Source organism: Zeus faber (assembly GCF_960531495.2).
Source record: "Zeus faber genome assembly, chromosome: 16".
NCBI lineage: Eukaryota > Metazoa > Chordata > Actinopteri > Zeiformes > Zeidae > Zeus > Zeus faber.
The window spans coordinates 29,322,819-29,345,015 of NC_137202.1; the positions used below are offsets into that span (position 1 = coordinate 29,322,819).

General features: G+C 46.5%; 1 protein-coding gene across 1 annotated transcript; it reads right to left on the bottom strand.

Annotated features, from left to right (window-relative positions):
* Nucleotides 1–1,406: 1,406 nt before the first annotated feature.
* On the bottom strand, nt 1,407–21,503 carry znf318 (zinc finger protein 318). Its single transcript, XM_080016489.1, has 12 exons — nt 21,042–21,503; nt 18,799–18,920; nt 17,246–17,732; nt 12,411–13,150; nt 11,397–11,755; nt 10,872–10,972; nt 10,428–10,527; nt 9,776–10,098; nt 5,958–6,161; nt 5,505–5,598; nt 4,820–4,938; nt 1,407–4,409 (listed from the first exon to the last, which is right to left on the bottom strand). Exons 1-12 carry the CDS (start codon nt 21,408–21,410, stop codon nt 2,001–2,003), a joined length of 5,427 nt encoding a protein of 1,808 aa, XP_079872615.1. The 5' UTR covers nt 21,411–21,503; the 3' UTR covers nt 1,407–2,000.
* Nucleotides 21,504–22,197: the final 694 nt, after the last annotated feature.

Here is a 22,197-nt window from a genome sequence, read left to right on the forward strand (position 1 = left end):
TGGGTGGAGGCTCTGCTTTTTTAATATAAATATATATATGTGTGTAAATACACACTCACATACATCAGACCAATAACTACTCATGACTGACAGCTCTAAATCTGTCGTCATTCTGCTCATTAGCGCCATCTCGTGGTGAAAACACATGACGTCACTGCTGATGATGCGGGAGCCTGTGACGTGCAGGAAAAATTAGTCACACGTACGACGTCCTATTTTTTTATTGTTATAACTAATAAGACCATACAAATGAATATACATTGATACTTAAACGTGATGGATTACTGGACGCAAATCCTAAATGAAAATAAGAACAAATAAATCCCAAAACCTTCAAAGCGTCCGTTCCATTTTTCCAAGTTCAAGGAGCTTTCATTACATTTCTGGGATTTAGAGCGACTGGATGGAGACCTCCACCCGACCAGTTTGACAATAACACAACATCAGCTAAATGACTTCACTGTGTTCGACCCACGGGTGTGTTTACTTCTAAATACCTGGGTACAGACCACTAAACAATTTGATTTTCTTTCCAAATTCATCGCATCTTTCTAAAAGTGCAGTGAACGAGTCATAACGCAAAAGGGGTTTAACTGAAGGGCTCAGGGTCAAAGGTCAAATCGATAGCCACCCTCAGCAAAAGCCCCTCCCACACAACATATTTCCGTGAAAGCCACCACTGTTTGATAATCATTCCTTCCAGTCAGGAGCATTTTAAACTCATTTACCGATGACAGGGCTCAGTTGGAGACCTTTGCGCGATGGGTAACGGTAAGAGCATTGCATGATGGGTAACGGTAAGAGCATTGCATGATGGGTAACGGTAAGAGCATTGCATGATGGGTAACGGTACGAGCATTGCATGATGGGTAACGGTACGAGCATTGCATGATGGGTAACGGTACGAGCATTGCATGATGGGTAACGGTAAGAGCATTGCATGATGGGTAACGGTAAGAGCATTGCATGATGGGTAACGGTACGAGCATTGCATGATGGGTAATGGTAATTAAGAAATCCATGGCCTGTGTCGTTTAGAAACGGATACCAAGAGGAAGCCGCTGATACAAACCCTCATGTCTCAGTGTCAAAGTCCATCCTATGACCCAACGAGCCTCCGCCTGGGCAGACAGGTAGGTAGGTAGGTGGTGTTTCCACCCATCTGGACCTCAGAGTCTTACCTGGTGGAGTCAATTTGGCTGCAGCTCAGTGGCCACACCCGGACGCCTCAGGCTTGTGAAGGAGATTCGACAACGCAGTTGAAGCAGAACATTTAATTTAAATCTCCATTTAAAGCCGTGCGGGCCATATTCTGTAGTTTGTTTATTCCAGAAATTAAAAATCTCTCTCCCTCCCTCCCTCCCTCCCTCCCTCCAATAACGACAGAAGGTGGCGCTGTTGTCACTACTTTATTAACAAACTACATCAGCATTAAGCATGTTCAGTTCAGCAGAGCAGGGTGGAACCAAGCACAGAAGCCAACTAAACACGACAAGAAAGGCCTACGTCTCTACATCACTGATGGAGTACTTTGCTCTTTCCTCTGTCGGGTGATCGCTACACGGTGAAGGTGTCAAACAAACTCTTCAGGCCAAGCTTTTGGTCCAGACTGGGCTTTACATTACCATCAGGAGTTCTCTTCATACGCTTGATAAATCTTGGTCCTGTATCAAAATGCTTTGTCGTCGTGTAAAGAGGAAACACAAAGGAAAGAGTCACTTATAAGTCTGTCCTGGATTGAAAAAGGAAAAAAGTCAAACACAGTACATTACCTTTCAAAAGGAGAAAAACAATTGTCGAGGAAATCTAATGGTGGAAAGGGTCAAATATGAAACCGCAGTGAATTGTTTAAACAACACGAAGGCTAAAATCTCCTGAAGTGACTTCCTGAGACGTCACCAAAGAGCCGCCCTCATTTGGGTTTTGTGGCTCACACTGAGGATGAGGAGGCGTCATTATGACCCGTCGCGCCGGACAGCCTCAGGGAGAAGAGCCACAGATCACTCAAAGTTAAAGTCATACTCAAAGCCGAGCGACATCATGTCAGAGGGAAGCCCCAGGGTTTCAGGGGTGATGACGGCTGGGTCTAGGGTCTCCATGTTTGGGGGAGTATCGTCAGGGACGTTCTCCTCCGGTTGTGACGCAGAGATAAGGCCGGTCTCCAGCCCGTTTGGGCTTGGAGGCACAAGTTCAGGGTGTTCCAAAACCTGCTCCGATTCTGGTTCCGACAGCTGTTGCTGCTGTTGGCGGGTCTGGTACCTGGTTTGGGATCTGGTTTGTCTAACTGGCCGAGTGGTAGGGGATGTTTTCTTGCTTTGAGGAGATGTTTTGGTTTTGGGTTTAGTTTTAGGGGGTGTCAGAGGTGCAGGTGTGCTTTGTGAAGCTGGGTCAGGTTGGAAGGGCTGGCTGTCTGGGTCTGGCTCTACTTGTTCAAGTTGAGGAGGATCTACTTGTATCTCAGTAAGTAGCTGAGGCTGGACCTGGGGTTGAACTTGGGACTGGTCTAGTTGGGGATTGGGCTGGAGTAGGGGCAGTGGTATTGATTGGAGCTGCGGCTGAGAACAGACCAGAGTCTGGGACTGAACTTGGGGCGGGGACTGGGCCAGGACTTGGGGCGGGGACCGGGCTTGGGACAGGGGTGGGGAACAGACTTGGGGCGGGGACTGGGGCAGGGAACGGACTTGGGGCGGGGACTGGACCGGAGGGGCTGGCTGGATCTGGAGTTGAGAAGACTGGAGATCAGGTTTAAGTTTGTTAGGCTCAGCTGGAGGAACTTGATGTTTAGGAACCAAGGCCACTGATTGAATATGGCATATGTCCTGAGGCTGGTGTGGTGGTGTTGGTTTACGTTGGTCAGATTTAGGATCTGGTGATGGCCCAATTTGACTGGGCCCAGGTGCTGCATTAGATTGCCGCTGAGGCTGTGGGGTAGGGTTAGGTTGGACGGTTTTGCGCTGTGCAGTTTGGTTGGTCTTGGTTACACTTGGTTTAGTGAATGGACCCGATTGCCCCAACCCACCTAAGAAAATATCAAACAGATCCTTGGCTTTGGCTGCAGCCAAATTAGTCTTAAGTTTGTCTGATTTGTGAGCTCCATCTCCTGAGTTCATGAAAGGTGGGGGCTTCACAAACACAGCCCGTCTCTGCTCGCTTTCGGGGACCCCTGGTGCTGCCACATCAGACTCTATTCTTATTAGTGTCTCAATGGGCTGTGTGGGTTGTTCAACTTCAGGTACAGCCTCTACTGGCATCTCTACCGGTCTCTCCACTGGTGCCGGTACTGGGATGTCCAGACCACCCAAGTCCTTGGCTGGGTTATCAGGAACCACAGGGCTTTCCATTGGCAGAGGTTCTGCTGAGCCAGTGTTTGGTGGTTTGATTGAGAGGAAGGTGTCTAGAGGAGCAGGTTTGGCCAACATGGCAGTTTTCCTGAGAGCCATAGCTGGTGCAGGGAGGTTAGGCCTTATTCTAGCCGGGTTAGCAGCCTGACCTGCCCAGGGAAGAGGCAGGCCAGGCTGGCCTGAAAGCTTCAAGGCGATCTCCTTTGCAACTGCCACCGACTTGGCGAATGAATCTTCCACTGGGATCGGCTCCCTTGCTGCAGCCACCTCCTCATCCTTGAGGAACTCTGCTGCTACTCTCTCTGCCTCCTTTGCCAGTACGTTCTCTTTCTTCTTCCAGGTGAACTTACCAAAATTGGGAGGCATGGCCACAGGTGCAGCTTTGGCCGTTTCTGAGCTTTGCTTGCGAAGCTTGGCCCTCATGGCGGGACTTGGTCCACACAAGACCTTTGGTGGATCGTAGGGCTTGGGAGGAGGCTCAGGCTTTTTGGCTTCTGGTTTTGGTTCCTCTCTGGGTTGTTCGTTTTTCTTAGAGGGCTTCACGTCCCTTTCTCCCTTTGATCTGCCCTCATCTTTCTCCCGGTCATACTTATCTCTGGACTCTGGGTATTTGCTGTATCTGTACTTGTCGTCATCATAACGGAAGCGGTCGTCACCTCGTCCCGGTCTGAACCTCAGCTCCTCCTCCTCTCGGCGGTATCGATAGCAGTACTCCTCCTCTCTGCTGTGCTTGTATCGCTCCTCCTTCTTCAAGGGTTTGTACTTTTCATCCTCGTCTTGCCTGATGAACATAGCCCTCTCTTCCTCCTCCTTCTTGGCAGGTTTAGCCTCTTCCTTGCTCGGCTTGACTTTATTCTCCCTGTCCTCGTTTTTAGGTATCGACGCCTCCTCTTCACCCTTCTTTTTCTCCTTGTCCTTTCTCTCCTTCCTGTGTTTCGACTTTTCCTCTTTGTCTTTGCCGCTTTGGTCCTCGTCCTTGCGTTTCCTGCCAGTGGTGTCTACCGACAGTCCCGCCTGCCGGTCCAGGTTCCTCCTCTGCTCATACAGAGGATTCTCACACATTTGTTTCTGGTGAAGAAAGCATGAAAACACATAATTAGACTGTAAAAAATGTCAATAGGAATCACTGTCACATCCGGTTATAACAACCGCTCAGAATCTGTTCAGTGACAGAATTATAATGCACAACTGCACGTTCACACATCAATGTACAAGATATCCTCACACAATAACACTTGACTGGGGGGCCTTTTTGCTGTGAGCCCTTGTTCATTTCTGACCCCGAGAGCAATAAACAGTCTTTACATCTGTACACTTCCAGCCCCATCAATGAGAATGTGGGAAAAATGACCCGGGGAGATCACATTCACACTTGCATTGATGACGTGTAGCCAACAAACGTAAATCCGACAACAAAACAGATTATCATCTAAACTTGACCGTCTGCAGAGGTCTAAGGAGGTGACCACGACCAGTACCTTGTACTTCTCGTTGTGAGCGTGTGTCATGACGTGCTCCTCTGCACAGATGCCGTCGCCATAAAATTCTCTACACAGTAGACAGAAGAATCCTCTCACAGGCAGCAAGAACTCTGAACCTGAGGGAAAGAGTGAGGAAAAGGGAACGAGTGAAACCAAAATGTGTGGACAAAAGGAAACAGCCAATGATGTTTACCTGAGGGAGGCTCCCGGCTCAGATCCTATCCTGAGAGGAGAGGGTTAATGAAGTCGATTCTGCTCTTAATGTCAGAATATTTTCTTTTTTTCCTCCCTCAGCGTCAACCTGGCTAATAAGCTACAGAAAAGCTCTTCACATACACAACAACACTGCAAGCCTGGAAGGGGAAAAAGTTGGCCCGGAACCCGCAGTGCTTCTGTGTACTGGCAGTACTTTAACATTCATTTATACATCACACTTGTATCCGCCACCACTTGAGCGTGACAAATTAAGAGACAACAGATGGATTGACAGTGGAGAGTCCAGGAATCCTTCTGAGCGTGAGGTCAGAGTTTTTCATTAAGGCACAAACTACTGGAGATGAGAGCCAGACCAAAGCAGAACCTGGAAGTAGAAGATTGCTTACAAAATTCAGCTGTTCAGGGGCAGAAATCATTGAAGTGAACTTCAGGGAAAAAGCAGGAGGTGAGAGGGATGCTGGGATACCTTTGGCAGGCTTGGTCATCTTTTCTTCTGAAGAGGAATTCTTGACAGTTTTGGGGGTATTGGACGCCCAAGGCCTGTCGTAAGGATCCTGCGTCTGAAGAGCCGAAACAAACGGAGATTTGAGAGACACGCCCGTTAACTAATGATAAAAATGAAAATAGTTATTAAGTTTAACTTAAACAAAGCCTTACATTTGTACTGGTAGGGGGATGGATCTGATATATGAAAGTAGATATTCATTTTCATATTCAGACAATAATTTTTCATCATTTATTTTTCTGTCCTACATGGGCGATACTCCCATAAGCCCTTGGATTTGTTTTATCATCTCACCTGAAATTTATATTTAGTTTCACTTTGGCTCAAAACTGCTTAACAAATAAACAATAGTTTTGGATAAAGGCAAAAAAATAAAAGAAAATCTTCAAATTTTAAATCCCAAAACACACCAACCTTTCTGTGTGACTTGCTGTGCATGTGTGTGAAAAAATCAAACATGGACCCAGAGGTGACGTTACAGTGTTTGCACCAATGGTTTCCTGCGTCATAGTATTCAAACAGCTCAGAGGGCGTGGCCATGGGTGGGGCCGGAGGCGGGGCTGAGGCGGTGACTGATTGCTTGGCTTTGTTTGGCGATGCTCTCGAAGCAGCGACCTGCTGGGAAACACAGCACGTTGTCAGCCTGGCAGGCCTCAAACACAGAGACAAACACAGCGCAGCAAGGTGCAGAAACATCCAGCAAATGCTAGGAATGAGCTGGCTTTAAAATCTCTGCCCAAAATTTAGAAAGGTACAAAAAAATCTTACCTTCAAACGTGTCCATGCCTCAGAGTAGTTATGGAAATCCAATTGTCGCCTTTAACCACTAGTTTTGGCTTTGAACTTATTTTAGACACTTAACTTGGCAGAACGGAGGAACATCTTCCTCACTCTGAGGAGCTCCGTTCACTGGCCATCAACCTCTGCTTCTAATAATTCAGTTATTTGAACAGTGTTGAGAGCTAAACGAAGGCCAATTAAACAAGAAGGTGAATAATAAAACATGACTGATTGGTTTTCAATTAGGGCTGTCAATCGAGGAGCGACGGGTGGGGCAGCAGAGCGTACGGACAAAGCTTTACTTGCGCACAAAGAGGATGTAGGAAGACCTATGCGCACAGCAAGGAAGGTGATGGAGGATTTGGACGTGGTGGCGCGTTATTTAAGTTGCAGCTCCAGCTTATTACTTGCATTACTAAAATTATATTATATTTTAAAAAGTTGAATGATTGTTATACAGAGCTGCCAAGTCTCACGCTGTGACTGTGAGACTCAGGCATATCAACCAGGTCCCTCACTCACACTTGGTGCAGTCACTGTTCACTGTTTCTCCAAAGGAAACCGTGTTTTTATTGTAGATGTATTTATTGTGATTGAATGAAACCAGACAAAAACAAATAATTGTGCGCAATGGTCATAAATCGCGCCGCTATCTCCGTTATCGTCACACGGTACTTTCTCTCTGCTGCCACCCGTGGTTTCTGGAATGTGCCAGATATAAGCGGCCTGCGTGTGAAGGAATAACCTGCCAGGGGGGGCCAGGCGGCCAAATGTATTGAGCTATTAAAATAAATAAATTAATGATCTCACGACATTACCACGGTCAATTGACAGCCATCATTTCAGTCGATATAAAATGTTACATTTGGTTCCGAGAACAAAACTCTCCCACTTATCATAACAACACCTCTGATAACTTCAAGTCAACAACGCTTACGCTCGACTACCTCAGTCATTAATCATTCGGGTCTTTTAAAGGAGATCACGGCGACAATCTAGTTTGGCACAATGACTCAAAGTTGTGGAACGTTGAGCTTTGGATCAAGTTCTGTGTTGAGTGGAATAAACCGTTCAGTCAGTGGGGTCACGTCAAGGTCACAGCGGGTGGACACAGAACCCAGTCTGCACCAACAACCGGCGTAGTACTTGACATGTTGAGGAGGTGTAGACTGCAGCTGACAGCAGCCTCCGTGTGCAGAGCTGTAGTCTCACTCTACACAACGGGCTCTGGCTGCAGAACCAGCACCGCTCCAACGTCATGTTTCATTCAGGCCCAAACTGTTCACACGAAGATGGTAGAGGAGGGCTCACAATCACAGCCACACACAACTGGAGAAGCTGCCTCTACACGGTGCACCGCTTCAGGGACGTCAAACACCTTTCATGAGACATTTCTACGGGCGCTCTAGAGTCCCACTCCAAGGTGTCTGGAGGTTTCACAAACCTTTAAAGACCATTTCAACCAAGTTCAATTCGGAGCCCTCATCTCAGATATGACCTTCAGCGGGAGGCTTCGGGTTTATTACATTTTCTTTCTTTGTTTTTTCCGCAGAACCTCAGAGTTTGACCTTAATTTGTCCAGGATAGATTAAGGATCTTAAATCAAAATCTGATGGAGAAGAACTTTGCTGATTTTGACAAGAAACATGGATAAATAAAAAAAACACACATGTTTAAGTTAAGATCTCATCATTTTGAATTCAACAACTTTTAACGACCTTTAAGACCTTATGTCTGTAAAACTGAATTTAAGACATGAAGACCTTTAAGGACCTGCCCGACTGAACAAGAAGTATTTTTACGCATCAATTAACGACGCAACTTGTACTCAGAATTAAACTTTAGTTAATTCTTTATTTATTTAGGCTTGGACAACCAGGTGGTTGGCAGCTGGAGGCTGATGACTCCACTTGGACTCGTTCAGCAGATAAAGCTACATGTTTAGAAGAACGGTGGCATGAGAAGGGCGATATATGAATGAAGAAATCAGCCTTCTCCATACCTGGAACTCACCTCTGCAGGTTCATTACACCTGAAGAATTTCACAGGTTTAAGTCTTAATAAGGGGTGCAGCGATTGTGAAATGCTGGGCCTACACCGATGTCTAAAATAACAATTTGGTCGTTAGCCAATGCTTTCCGAGTTCCTGGAACGCGGCATCACTTCCCACCTGGAGCGATGTGTCCTTTAAAATCCATCGTGGGCGGCGTTCTCTCAGACAGATTAAAAAAACCAATATGTTAAAAAAATAAAAATGCTAAAATGGTTCGCCAAATATACTTTGGCGACCGTTAATATACCTGGGCGGGCCCGCCCGTCCGCAAGCTGAATATCGGCAGATACCGATGTACGGCTGATAAATCAGTGCATCCCTCGTCTAAATTGACATTTTTGTTACTGCCGTTCAGTTAAGACAGTTTCTGTAGAGAAACACACCTCAGCATATTTCTGAACAGGAATCCAACCCTATTCCAGACATTCCTGATTACATCAAGTGGTCGACCGATTACTTGACCCGATATTTGCAGATTTTGAGATAATTGTTTTGTAATTGTATGAACGATTACTATTTTTTTTCTTAACACAACTGAGATAAGGGACTGTCCTGTTCAGTCCCGTTACTGACTGTCCCCTGCCACACTATCTGCCCTATGGAACTTCATTCAGTAAAAACTGGATGGTTAAGTGTAAATACTTTTTTCCATTCTTAATTTTTTTTCTTTAAAAAAAAATTCATTTTTTGATTACCTGTGGACATTTATTTAGTTAATATATTTATTCAAAATAAGTGCACTGCAGAGGCAATGCAGACAATGACAGTGTAAAATAAGCTCAGCAATTTTGTGTCTCATTTGTTATTATTATTAAATTGTTATTATTATTATTGTTTAAATTCCAACAACAACAACAACAACAAGACAACAAGACACTTATGTCAACAAGACATAAGTGTTAAATACCCCGCTCTCTAAATATCGTCCTTTGAAAACCCATGTCGGTCGACCACTAATTTCACCACCACTAAACTGTGGTTGTTCTGTATTTTTCAAGGACATTTTTCAACCGTTAAAGGTATTTAGCTGAAGCTTGTTTTTTTTTTTTTTTTTTTTTAACGGTGGGAGTCAATAGGAGTGATTGGGTACAGAATCTTTTACATTTATCCAGTTTTTAAACTCAGCCCTGCAGTGCAGCATAAGATACCATCACTTCATTGTGCTGCATTTGGCCCAAGCTTCTCTCTATTTACCAATTGAAAAGGTTCTGCTGCCAATCACTCAGGTTGGCTCCCAATGACCGAAAAAAAAAAGGCTGAGGTTTCGGATATTACGGCCTTTTCCCGAACATATTGCTGCTCCTTCTAAACAACGAGGTGACCGTCAGCTCCCTTTCCCCCGGGGAGCGGTTCAATTCAGCGGTAATCCTGTTTTACCTGCGTCTGGAGTCGACTGTACCTTTGTGGTGTTGGGTGGATGCGGCAGCTCCTCCGGGTTCCAGCTTCGCTCTCGCCTCCTCTTCTCCATCGGAGGCCGGTGAGCCTCGTCCTCCTCCCCCGCCCCCCTGGAGGGTCTGGCGGCTCTACGCGGCCGGTCGGACGGGCTCAGGCCGAGGATGAGAGCCACCTTGTTGATCTCGGTGCGTTTCTTCTCAGCTGCCTCATGCTCCTTGCGCAGCTCAGAGATCTGCCGCATCACGTGCTCCTGCAGGCCGCTGATCTGGGACAGGAGAGGATCCTTGTGTCCGTCCTTCTCCCGGCGCTTCTTCCTGAGCAGCTCTCCTGGAAAACACACACACAAACTGTAAAGCAGGGCTCCCAGGCAGCCTCATCCTGGGGGGGGGGGGGGGGGGGGGGGCACGTTGATTGTCAAGGGAGAAACGAACCGGGAAAAATTAAATTTTCACAAATCATGAATGCTTTTTAAAAATATATATATAACCTTTACACATTAAAATGGAAAAAAAAATCTCTCTCTCTCTCTCCCTCTCTCCCTCTCTCTCCCTCTCCTCAGTTTGATTTGCTGCCGTCCCGTTCAAACTGTCAAAGAGTTGATTCGCTGCACACTTCTTTAAACAGCATCTTTTTGAACATATGGGTCTCAAAAGCACCTTGCTGTTTGCGGAGACGCTCCAACTCTTTCATCAGGCATTCCTTCTTCTTCATACGCATCTCTTTGTCCTGCCTCAGCTTCTCTCGCTCCTCCAAAACCTGAAAAACCAGCTAAATGTCATTTTTGAGAAAGAAATTGGATCCCATTTTGGACCTTTTGTGAAGCACAACACACAGCGCAGTCCTCCTTACTTCTGAATTGAAACACCACGGCACTCACATTTAAAAATCAGGGTTGAAATATGGTTGTGCCAACTTCAATTATTAACAATATTAACACCATTATTAAGACTTTACTTATTCAACTGTCACAGCTCAAAATATGAAATAAGTACATAACCACAGCCCATCGCACACTGCTGCAGAATATTTAATGAGGTTAGTCACGAAAACCAGAGAACCTGTCCTTTCATGTACCGTCACATGTTGAATTAAATGAGCACCTTTTGTTTCTGACTCTCGTTGTTCTTCTCATCAGAGAAGTTCTTCTCACGCTCTTTAGAAACCTCCATCCTGACGTCCTGAGCGTCGCTCTTCAACGGCCCTGAAACGTACAACATTCACTTTGAGTGGAACAAGTTGGATTCATCACATATAGAGATCAACGGCAGAATTAAATCACTATTTTATATTTATACTCTTGAAACAATAGAGATTTCCCCTCCGGCACCTTTCACACCGAAAGCAAAAACCCCATTATTTAGCGAGGATTTCTACAGATTGTGCTTGAGCTGATCTGGACAAAACTTTTAACACTGAGCAAAAAAACAACACAAAAAACAGACAGAAAGGAAAGTAACAGAAGTTCGAGAAGCCCTCGAGTACAGAGCGCTCAGTGGTTGGTACCAAAGTGAGTTTTCCTGGCACATTGATTAAAATGGTGAACCAAGTAAGAATCCTGAAATATGGATATTAATCATATCGAATCATGATCAATCAATGAGAAGAATCTGGCAACCACCCCCTACCCAGGTCCGGCTGGATGGTCTGGTTGTACGGCCGCTTGTACGGGGAGATGGGTGGGTAGTCTTCACGGGGCGCCTGGTGGGGCAGCGGCATGCCGGGGGGCGGGTACATGGGCGGCCACTGCTGGGGCATGTAGGGCATGTAGCTCCCGTACTGGCCGTAGCCGGGCGGGGGGTAGTTTGGCGGCGCCATGGGGTGGGCCGGCGTCTGGCTGTAGGGCGGCATGGGGATGGCGGTGTGGGGCGTCGGGGGCTGCGGCGGCGGGTCGCAGGGGGGTGGAGCTACCCACTCACTCTTCCCTTGTTTGCTGTGAGGTTTGGCGGGCGGAGACAACTTCCGGTTGTGGGTCCTTCTGCCCGCGCTGATGGACAGGAAGGGTTTAGGGTCAGTATAATCAAGGGGAAAAATGTGGTGTTAATTAAACTCCCTCCAGAGCAATACAATTTCCAGCAAACACTTTGACAAAATTTCTGGGATGACTTCTGGTGCTTCAATGAAATATATTTGGGAAACAATCATTAGCAAGGTGGATATCAAGACCAAGCAGCTTAAAAGACAACATTTAACAATATCATTAGAACATTTAATTATTTTTTAACTATCAAAATCCCACAAGATATCTAGTCTCATATCAGAATATTAATATTATACTGAAATATTTACCAGTTGGGCAGGGTACTGTGCAGGATCTCACAATGAAATTTGGATACAAAGGGTCACAATTCCATTAAATCCAATATTGATGAGATGACTTGTGTCAATATATTATATATTGATAGACAATTTCCGCATAATGACAATTCCTACCTACTTTCAGTCACAAAAATATGTATTGGAAGAATTCAGTCCGGTACATAAATGAAATATTGAAATTAATTTGTGACTATAATGGTATTTCAAATGGTTGCATAACTTTCAAACAAAGTATTCATATTAAAACAATTCTCTAAAAATGACGCCCTATTAGCCAGCCTTTAGAATGAAATGACGATAGTGGATGAAACATGGATCTCCACCTGCTGCTGCGCCCGCTGCTCCAGCTGCCTCCTCTGCTCTGGCTGCTGTCCGAGTTCCCGCTGAGGCTCTTCCTTCCCCTGCTGCCCGCCGAGCTGCCCGAGGAGTACCGCCGGCGTTTGGGAGGGGGCTTGTTCCCATGGAGACGCTCCTTGGTCCTGGCGGCCATCTTGGTGATCTCGGACACGCCCAGGTCCAGCCCGATGGTCTTGAGGAGGTCCTGGATCTTATCGTACTCCTCCACCGCCTGTATCTCGCTTTCCTGCAGCGGCTCCGTCCCGGGAGGATAGGTGGTGTTGGTCACGTGGACCGTGATGTTCTGGTTCGGGGCGATGGTGGACCTGCTCTGGGGGGCCGTGGCGGGCGGGACCTCCCCATACAGCGCTTCCTCAGTCATGTCTCCGTACAGCTCCGAGAAGCTGTGCGCTCGGGCCTCGTGAGCCAGTGCCGGTTTGGGTTCCTCACAGTCTCCGTACAGAAACTTCTCCTCGTCCTCGATGTCGTCCTTGGCTTTGTCCTTCTCCTTCTCCGCCGCCGCCGCCCCTCCCGCCCGCCCCAGGAGGCTCAGGATCCCGGTGAGCTCAGAGTCCAGCCCCACCCTCTGGGCCATCTGTGGGTCGGCTTTCAGCTCGGCCATCAGGGAGGCCAGCGCCTGGGGCTGCATGCCCTTAAACACAGAGAGGAGGTGCTCCGCCACCCGCGAGATGTTGCCGCTGTCCGGGCCGCCGGGAGAATCGCTGCGCTGGAGGGTCAAAGGAGTCCAAAGTGTCACAATTCATCCTAAGTCAATATCAACACACAATGATGATTATAGATTGAGATGGTTTTAAACAATCTTTGAGAACCTTAAACTAACCGCCCTGATTTGACACGGTTCTCCCAGCACCAAGAGTGAAAGCTCTATGATGGAACATCCTTTTCAAAACATTAATAGATTCACTTCCTGTAGGTCAGAGAGGCAGCCGCCTCAGGCGCCATCCCCCGGGGGCAATCGCGGCACATTTTGCGCACCGCTCCCCCTCTCCAACGCGACCGACTTGCCAGTGATGGGGTGCCCGCGATCGGCAAACACAGTGTGTTTTTATTTTAGATGTAGGTTATTTTATTTTCAGTCTGCTTATGGAAGGAAACAAGTGCGTACGGAACGGAAGGAAACCGTGCGCAATAAGGACACGTTCTCTGTGACTGTCCTCAACCACCCCCTCTCCATGCGTCACGCGCAGGAAATAATCTTAGCGAGTCTACGAGTCGTGCCCCGTTCCTCCGTGCCCCGCCCCCCACCGTTTATTTTTTTAATTTTATTTGGAGGAACGGGGCACAGCAATCGGGGCGCACGGAGAGCCGTGTACGATTTACATATAAAAATATATTTATGATTCCCCTTCTTTATAATTCCTCATTTAAATGTTATCCCTGTGCATGTTGTAAACTTTTATCTGTTCTATCCTGTAATTGAATGCACACTGACTGACAAAACAAACAAAAAAAAAAAAAAAAAAAAAAAAAAAATGTTCAACTTGAAGAATCTCAGTGGACTGACGGGCTTCTGACTGATGATGAGACTCGTCCACTTTCGGGGGGGGGAGCCCTGATAAGATTACATTCAACTCATTGTCATTGAACAGACGCCAAGTACTGAGGCAACAAAATGCATTTCTCTGCAGTTCACCATCCTAGTAACTGACGTATCTAGGAGCAGTGGCTGCCATATAGTGGCGCCCGGAGAGCAGTTAGGGGGTTAAGTGTCTTGCTCAAGGACACATCAGCACGCTACCAGGAGGAGCAGGGGATCGAACCGGCAATCTTCCGATTACTAGACGACCTGCTCTGCCTCCTGAGCCACTGCCCTCTGTCGAGAGACCCTGCCCTGTACCCAGGGACACATCCTATCATTGTGTAATTAGAAATACACACACACACACACACACCTTAAGATGTTTTTTGCGCTAAAGACACAATAATAGTAATGAATGGAATCCGGTATCTACCTATCCATCAGAAACACTGCTCTACATTGTGTACATCCTTCATACAGCGCATGGCTGAGAATAAAACATTTCCATATCTAATTATTATTGCTGTTGGTATTATTATAAGGCCATTACGTTTCACTACCACACTGCATTGTTGCTGTACACTACTGCCATACTGGGCTCCTGAGTTAACGTAGTGGTACTCTTAGTTAACTTCTGTCTATAGCTTTGTATATATATTTTATTTCAGTTTATTTGATTTATTTTTTGACTTGCACCTTTGCACTGCACAGAAAATAAGGAAAATCTTTTCCTTATTTTCAGTCATACATATAATGTTTCAGTGTGGGATGTTGATATTAGACGTGGTCAAAGTGTCAAAGAACAAGGTAAACTAATGACTAACTAACAGCTGTGAACAAAACACTCAGGCTTTCTGACCACTCCGCTCTGAACGCTGGGTGTTCAAAGGTTTTTTCTACTTTCGACTCTTTCTATGGTCATCTGCCCCATCTGATCCATGTGTTTTCCCAAACAAAACCAATAGCAATAGTGTTTTTATTGTCAATCTATTTATTTAATTTCAGATGTTTAAAACATCTCAAAATCCCAGTGTCCGAGAGCTCGGGTGAGTCACAGTGCGGCGTCCGTGTCCAACAATCTTGGAGCACGGCAACGAAATTCAGAAATAACTTTGAAATGAGGCCTCGTGGATCTAATATGAAGAACATTCAGCAACTGGATTGTTTATTTCTAGCCTCAAATTTGTTCAGAAACAGATTTTGGTGGACGGATGAGATGAAATCAGTGAAAGTTATGGAGTAAATACAACGAAAGCAGGAAGCCATGCTCAAAGGGCATTGGCTCACAGAATGCGGGGCCTTGGGAGGGTTGCTTCTCCCATTAAAAAAGTCCATTTTGAAACAAGAGGGTTATAGAGGCATGTCAGAAAGGCTAGAATGCATAATCTGAGTGGTCTTTTCAGTAAAAAAAAAACTTCAAAGACATGTTTTGGGGACCTCAGACCTGTATTAACTTGTGTAAAATGGAGCGTAATAGAAATAATATTGCAGTATTGACACCAATTGCAAATTTTGGAGTTGCCATGGAATGTAGCATCAGTTTGTGCTGTCGCTCGTCTTTATGTCAACATTACATCTAAAATGGTTTAAATTTTCAAAGTTTCCAAGGAACGCAGCATCGACTCACGTAATGACGCGGGTTTCCCAAGTCCTGGTTACACTCAGAATTACTACTACAAGCTGACACACTCGTTGCATGTTAGTACTTTATCCTAAAAAGGAAATCACTCCGTTTGGAAGTTCCCCTCAACACGCTTCCATTCAAACGGATTCAACACTGCATGTCCCTGACAAACATTTCATCAACATTTTAAACCTTTGGGACTAAAATAAAACGGACACGTGATGTCAACATTTAAATTCCGCCTGCTTACTATGCATGATACGTATAAAAAAAGATCATTTTGGTTATTCATCGCATTTCAGTCTTTTGCGATGTGTTTATATTGCGATGAAAATAGGATTTCTGGTGCTCCAGAGGGCCCGATATTAAAATCGACAGCTCAGGCATCTAAATGGCACCGAAATCTGCGTTGCGATTCGGTCCGGTAGACACGTTCTTATTGGCAGTGGGTTTCGGTGCCCAACCCTAGTTACGACTGGCTCAAAATTGTTTACATTTGAAAGCGGAGAATCAAAACAAGGTGTCACTTGTACCAAATCAAGCAAATATTTCTAAAGCCATGACTTGTTAATGACGAGGGTGCGGAAAACTGGGTTGAGATAATCACCCTCAAAGTTTTCTGAGGGCTCCCTGTGTTGTTTACGGAAGTAACGTCAGCTTTTCTGATTCGCGCATTATGCCCCCTACACAACAATAGATCCAGGTGTGTGTATAAAAGTAGTACGATTTAAAGGCTGAACTCTATGAAAACGGTTTCATATTGTGACTTCACATCACATGGAATATGAAAGAATGATCTTCACCTGGATGCTCGCTTTAAAGGAAACCCTCAATCGGCGTTGTTCAGCATCTCAGTAAATGAACTGTGTTTCCCCATGTCATCTAACGGGAATATTTAACTCCACGGTTTAACATTTTTCTACTATTTATAAATCAAACTCAGTTTTGAAAATATGTTGATTAAAAAAAACACACACAAAGGAACACCAATCTGGAAAACTCATTTCCCTTCTAGAAAGGTTTTTTCAACTTATTTGGCTGCTCCTGGCCATTTTAAAAGTGCGCAAAGCGGGTTGTGTTGCGGTGGGTCACATATTTACAAAAATGGCAAAAGAGAAAAATAAATATCAAAGGAAAATCTGGGTCTCGTGCCACGTTGTCTCGACAGCGCAGGTACTGCCCCAAGCAACCACCACAGAGCGATGGAGTCTAAACCTCGCACGATGCAAATGCCCCCCGCAGAGCCACACAACCTGCACATATATAAGGAATTGGATGCTAATGTCACAAAGCGTCTTACTCCAAACTCATCTCGCTTCACCATCCCACCGGAAGGTGTAGAACCTTGGCTTATCGCTGATGCGAAAGTTCTGCTACTGCCGGTAAAATTTTATCGTTTTTTCCACTAATTCCTGCTCGAAATGTAGATTGATATGGATCAAACTTGAACTACGAGATGTCTGAGACATCCAATTTTCTAACGAGACCCCAACAATGTCCGTGGGATCAGCGATTGTCGTGGGACACTTTTCGCCCAAAAAATGCCAAGGAGAATAATAAAAAAAACTGAGCGAATACAATCGGGCTGGACCCCTAATAATAATGATTATTTATATAATCAATAACAACAATAATAATAATTTAAGCATCCATCCTACCAGGGAGGGGGAGTCCTCAGCGCCGGGCCTCCTCTTCAGGATGGACTTGGTGGGTTTGCTCAGCAGTTCCTCTATCTCCTTCCTCCGCCGAGCGAGTTCCAGCTCCTGGAACTCCATGGTCGGGCTTCGTCCGCCGTCCTCTAGGCTGCTGCTGCTGCTGCTACTGCTGCTGGTGCTCAGGCTGCGGCTGCGACTCCTCACGCCGCTCCTGCTGTGCCCGTAGCTCCGCCCACGAGACCTGGACCTGGACCTGGATCTGGACCAGCTCTTGCTTCTCCCATGGCTCCGGGCTCGGCTCCGCTCGGGGCTGCGGCTCCTGGTTCGGGCTCGGCCCCTGTGGTCCGGACTGCAGCTGGGGCTCCGTGCACGGCTTTTGCTCCGTCCACGGCTCTTGCTGCGTGCGCGGCTCTTGCTCCGCCCGCGGCTTTGAGCTCGCCCCCGGTCTCGGCTGCAGCTGCGAGGGCGGCTTCGCCCCCTGCTGTGATCTCTGCCCGGAGAAAAACAACACGTCAGCCGAGTGAAGAACAGCAACAGCCACAAATTCTTTGGGAAAGTAATTAAGTACATTGACTCAAGTACCGCTTTACTTGAGAAATCCAAAACACAGACAAGTAGAGCTCTAACAATTATCACGTAATGACCAGATCAAAATGACTTGAGCTGACCACTAGGGGCGTAAGGATAAACAGTTTTAAGGTATACCACGGTATCAAGCAACCACCGTTCTGAACCTTAAGCCTTTCCCTGTAATACCGTGCCCACGGTATACATTTATTTTGCTTAATTGAAGATGTAAACATTTAATTCAACTTCACCTCGTGTTTTTTGGCCAAATGTTGTAATAATCCATGTAATGAGGAATTTCTCCAAGTGCTGCGTTCCGCCATCTTTGTTTACACTCGCTCCCATGCGCGTGCAAGTAATATAAAGCACGTCTTGTAAAATATTGGTGTAAAACACTATTGTTATGCCGCAAATCAGTGGCAGAACTACTTTACCGATGGATTAATGCAACATCTGCCCGTCTGCTACCGCACAGCGGCAACATAAGGTGAGGGCGAATGAAAATTTCAATCTTCAATTTTGCAAATAAGTTGGATATGTATATGTCACTTATTTTGATATATATGTCCCTTCATTTGCTTCTCCTGCGAATTTGAGAGCCCCTACATGCGTCTCCCCGCCCTGCACCTCCAGTGAACCTTTACCATGTGTTTTTGTTTTTTAATACAAACTATTTATTAATTGAATAGATATCGTACAGTGAAATTTCGTACAAACAAATTACCTGTCTACCTGAATGTCTATATTCCAATGTTGGGTCAACAGAAAGCTTTTCTGTAAAAGATAAACATGTAATATTTAACTAATGTAAATTTATACGATGAATGATTGTATTAAAAAATAATAATCTAAAATTACTATAATTGAATAATGAGCCCAACCTGAAAGTGTTACGTTTAAACACCAGATTCTGAATAGAGAACTTTCCCAGCGTACGGTTTCCTCTGGGTTATACTTCAGTAGAGGATAGCAGTACTTCTTCCTCATACCTGTCATGTGGGGTGTGCAGGTGGCGGGGCGGGGCAGATCCAGCCGGTCCCGTGAGCTCGTTGCCGACAGTGATGACCAGATTCCGGTCGATCGGAATGGCGCAGCGCGGTGACTGTGACCTCTGCCACAAAAAATCTGGTCAGCGTCATTCACTCATTGGCCTGACGTTAAGTTAAGCCTCCTTAACATATAGTTCAATTAAATTGCTTTGGAATATTTATATTTAATGGATTTTTGTAAATGTTTTGCTCTTTTAATAAGAAGCGCTGTATGGTTAATCACAGCCTTATATAACCTTACACATAATACCAACAACAACAACAATAATAAATATAGCTGCAGGCAGTAATACACGGAGTCCAGTATCAACCCAATTACAAATTTAAGAGTTTCCAAAGAACGCAGCATCGACTGACGAAATGACGCCGTGACTCGAGTTTTCTGAGTCCCGGTGACACGCAGAATTATTACTACAATCTGACACACTTGTTGTGTGTTCTGACTTTATCCTAAAAATGAGAAGGCGTCTGTCTACTTCCTGTCGTCCACAGAGTCCTGCCTCAGGGAGTGTCTGTGAAAGGAAATCACTCCGTGTAGAAGTCCCAACAACACGCTTCTATACAAAGGGATTCAACACAGCATGTCCCTCACACACATTTCACCCACTTTTTAAACTTTTGGGACTAAAATAAGACGGGCACTATTCAGACCCGTTGCTCTAGAGCTGCAACAACTCCATGTGTGAGGTCACAAACACGGTATGTTTTCGACTCCTTCAATTTGCGTGTTACGACTTGCTCCTATGCCGCAAGAGGTACACGGCACAAGGTTCGATGGAACAGTATCAGTTTGGATTTAAAAAAAGGGGAGAATAATAAAATATCAAATGAAACGCCCCGCCCAGGTCAAGCAGATAAGGACACACACACACACACACACACACACACACACACACACACACACACACCACTACAAAGCGATGGAGTCTACACTACGTAGCTCGCACGGTGCAAATGTGTGTTCGTAGCCACATCCTGCACATTTATAACAAATTACTCCACAAACTCATCTCGCTGCACCACCCAACTGAAAGTTTTCACCGTTTTCACCTATGGTGATTCACGAACGTTCGGCTACTTCCGGTTAAATTACATCGTTTTTTTTTTTTTTACTAAATCCTGCTCCAAATATGGATCGATGTGGATGAAACTTGAACCACGAGATGTCTGAGACGTCCCGGTTCTAACAACACCTCAGTTGTGTCCTTAGCCGCAGCGATTGTTCTGTTCCAGACAGTTTTAGCCAAAATGCCAAGGAGAATAAAAATAATAATAATCTGACCAATAGGAGACCATCCCAAAAATCTAGCTGCGGGCAGGAATACACGGGGTCCAGTTTAGTCATGTTGGGTGCGTTTCGGTTTCCCAGGTTCTCTGAAACGCAGCAGGACTTGTCAAGTTTACTTGAACGCAGCGTGGTCTAGCAGCTAGGAGAATCCAGGAGACAGTGTAGGAAATAGGAGTCAGTGTAGGAGGAAGGAGACAATCTAGGAGATACACTAGGAGCTAGGAGACAGTCTAGGGCAGGGGCTCAAACAACAGACCCGGGGGCCACATCCGGCCTGAGAGACAATTTAAAAAAATATGAAACAGAATTAAATATATGATACGAGAGCAAACGAGGCAGTTCACTAGAGTGCGGGAGAAAACAAACAAAAACAACAAACAGGCTGTTTTTTCCTGAAGTTCAACAGGCCCCCTAAGAGAAGACAACCTGGCCGGTGGCCCCCAGGTCATTTGAGTTTCAAGATCAAGAGGGTTATTCGTCACATACATACTTTCATACATATATGCAGTGAAATGTCTTTGCAACGAACCCGGAGACGATGCACAATAGTTACCAAACCGAACATAATAACTAACCTAACTCCTACCGAGCAACTAACTGAAACTGATTCCTAAAATGTAATGCAGTTAGTGAAGAGAATAATATAAATAAAATAAGACTCCAAAAGGTAATACAGAGTGAGGGTACAAAATACAAGTACAGGGAATAGAGATATGAATATTGGAAAGGCTATTTGTATATACTGATATGTGCAGTAATGTGCATGTTTGAGAGAGACCCCTGGTCTAGGAGCCAGGAGAGCGTTTCGGGCTGGAGGACCCCCTAGGAGCCAGGTGACAGTCTGGGGGCGAGGACTGAGTCGAGATAATAAGTGGGCCCCAGCACCCGGTGCTACCTCTCTGGAAGCCGGCCTGCCGCTCCAGTACTCCCCGCCGCGGTGTCTTCCTCCGCCGGGGGACGGGTGTCTCCCTCCGCCGGGGGACGGGTGTCTCCCTCCGCCGGGGGACGGGTGTCTCCTTTCGCCGGGGGACGGGTGTCTCCTTTCGCCGGGGGACGGGTGTCTCCTGCGCGGCGGGGAGGAGCGCCTGTAGGGCTCCGGGGCACCGTGGTCGTGGTATCCGTGGTGGTGGTGGTGGTGATGCGGCGGCGGCCTAAATCGGCCGCGGTCCTCCCGGTAGGCCGGACCGCGGCCTTCGTACGGCGGCGGGTAGCCGCCTCGGTGCGGCGTGTAGCCGCCTCGGTGCGGCGGGCGGCCGCGGTACATGGCTTTGGCTCAGAGCTCTCCTGCCGGGGCCACACGCTCCGCTCGGCCCGAAGGGAACGAAGCGCGTCGGACAACGTGGTTTGTTGTGGACGCGGCTCGTAATGGCGCCCGGAGCGCTACTTCCGGTGTGGCGGTGCCGCCCCCTGCTGGGCGCAGGGCGGGTGGGCGGGGCCTCGGTGGAAGCTTCGGCTCTTTTTGGGAGACTCGACTCTTCGCGAGTGACTCGGTGAAAAGATTCGTTCAACTTGGCGACTCCTCGGTGGTTTGATCCCGTTGATGAAACGAAAGAAAGAAGAAGAAACAGTCTTTATTCATCACGCAACAAACCACACTACAACACATGCTTGCACACACACACACACACACACACACACATGCTTTGATGGTGCCGTGAAATGAATCCTCTGCATTGAACCATCCTGGCTTGTCCTTCCTCCGGGGGCACAGCCAGGAGCAGTGGGCAGCGTACGTGGACGCGCCCGGGGACCAGGTGATAAGTGTCCATCGCTGGTCAGACCCTGATGGTGCATGTTTTTGAGGGGGGTCCTTACTGACGTGAGGTGGAGGAAACCCCATGTGAGCACGGGGAGAACATGCAAACTCCACACAGAAAGGCTCCTGTTTGGGAGATAACCCACCAGAGCACAGTGCCAACAGCGCCCCAGGCGGGAATCAAACCCAGGACCTTCTTGCTGTGAGGCAGCAGTGCAATGCACTGCGCCCCCGTGCCACACAAGAAGTGCACGAGAAGCGCGAGACGCGTTGTTTTCCTGTCAAAGGTATTGAT

What these genes read in the sequence shown, in the direction of transcription:
- znf318 (XM_080016489.1), bottom strand. Translation starts at nt 21,410, where the DNA reads ATGTACCGCGGCCGCCCGCCGCACCGAGGCGGCTACACGCCGCACCGA. An exon ending in GCGTCTCCGCAAACAGCAAG is followed by an intron (nt 10,099 to 10,427) that starts GTGCTTTTGAGA and finishes TGTGTTTTCCAG; the next exon opens with GAGAGCTGCTCAGGAAGAAG. An exon ending in CTCACAACGAGAAGTACAAG is followed by an intron (nt 4,410 to 4,819) that starts GTACTGGTCGTG and finishes TTTCTTCACCAG; the next exon opens with AAACAAATGTGTGAGAATCC.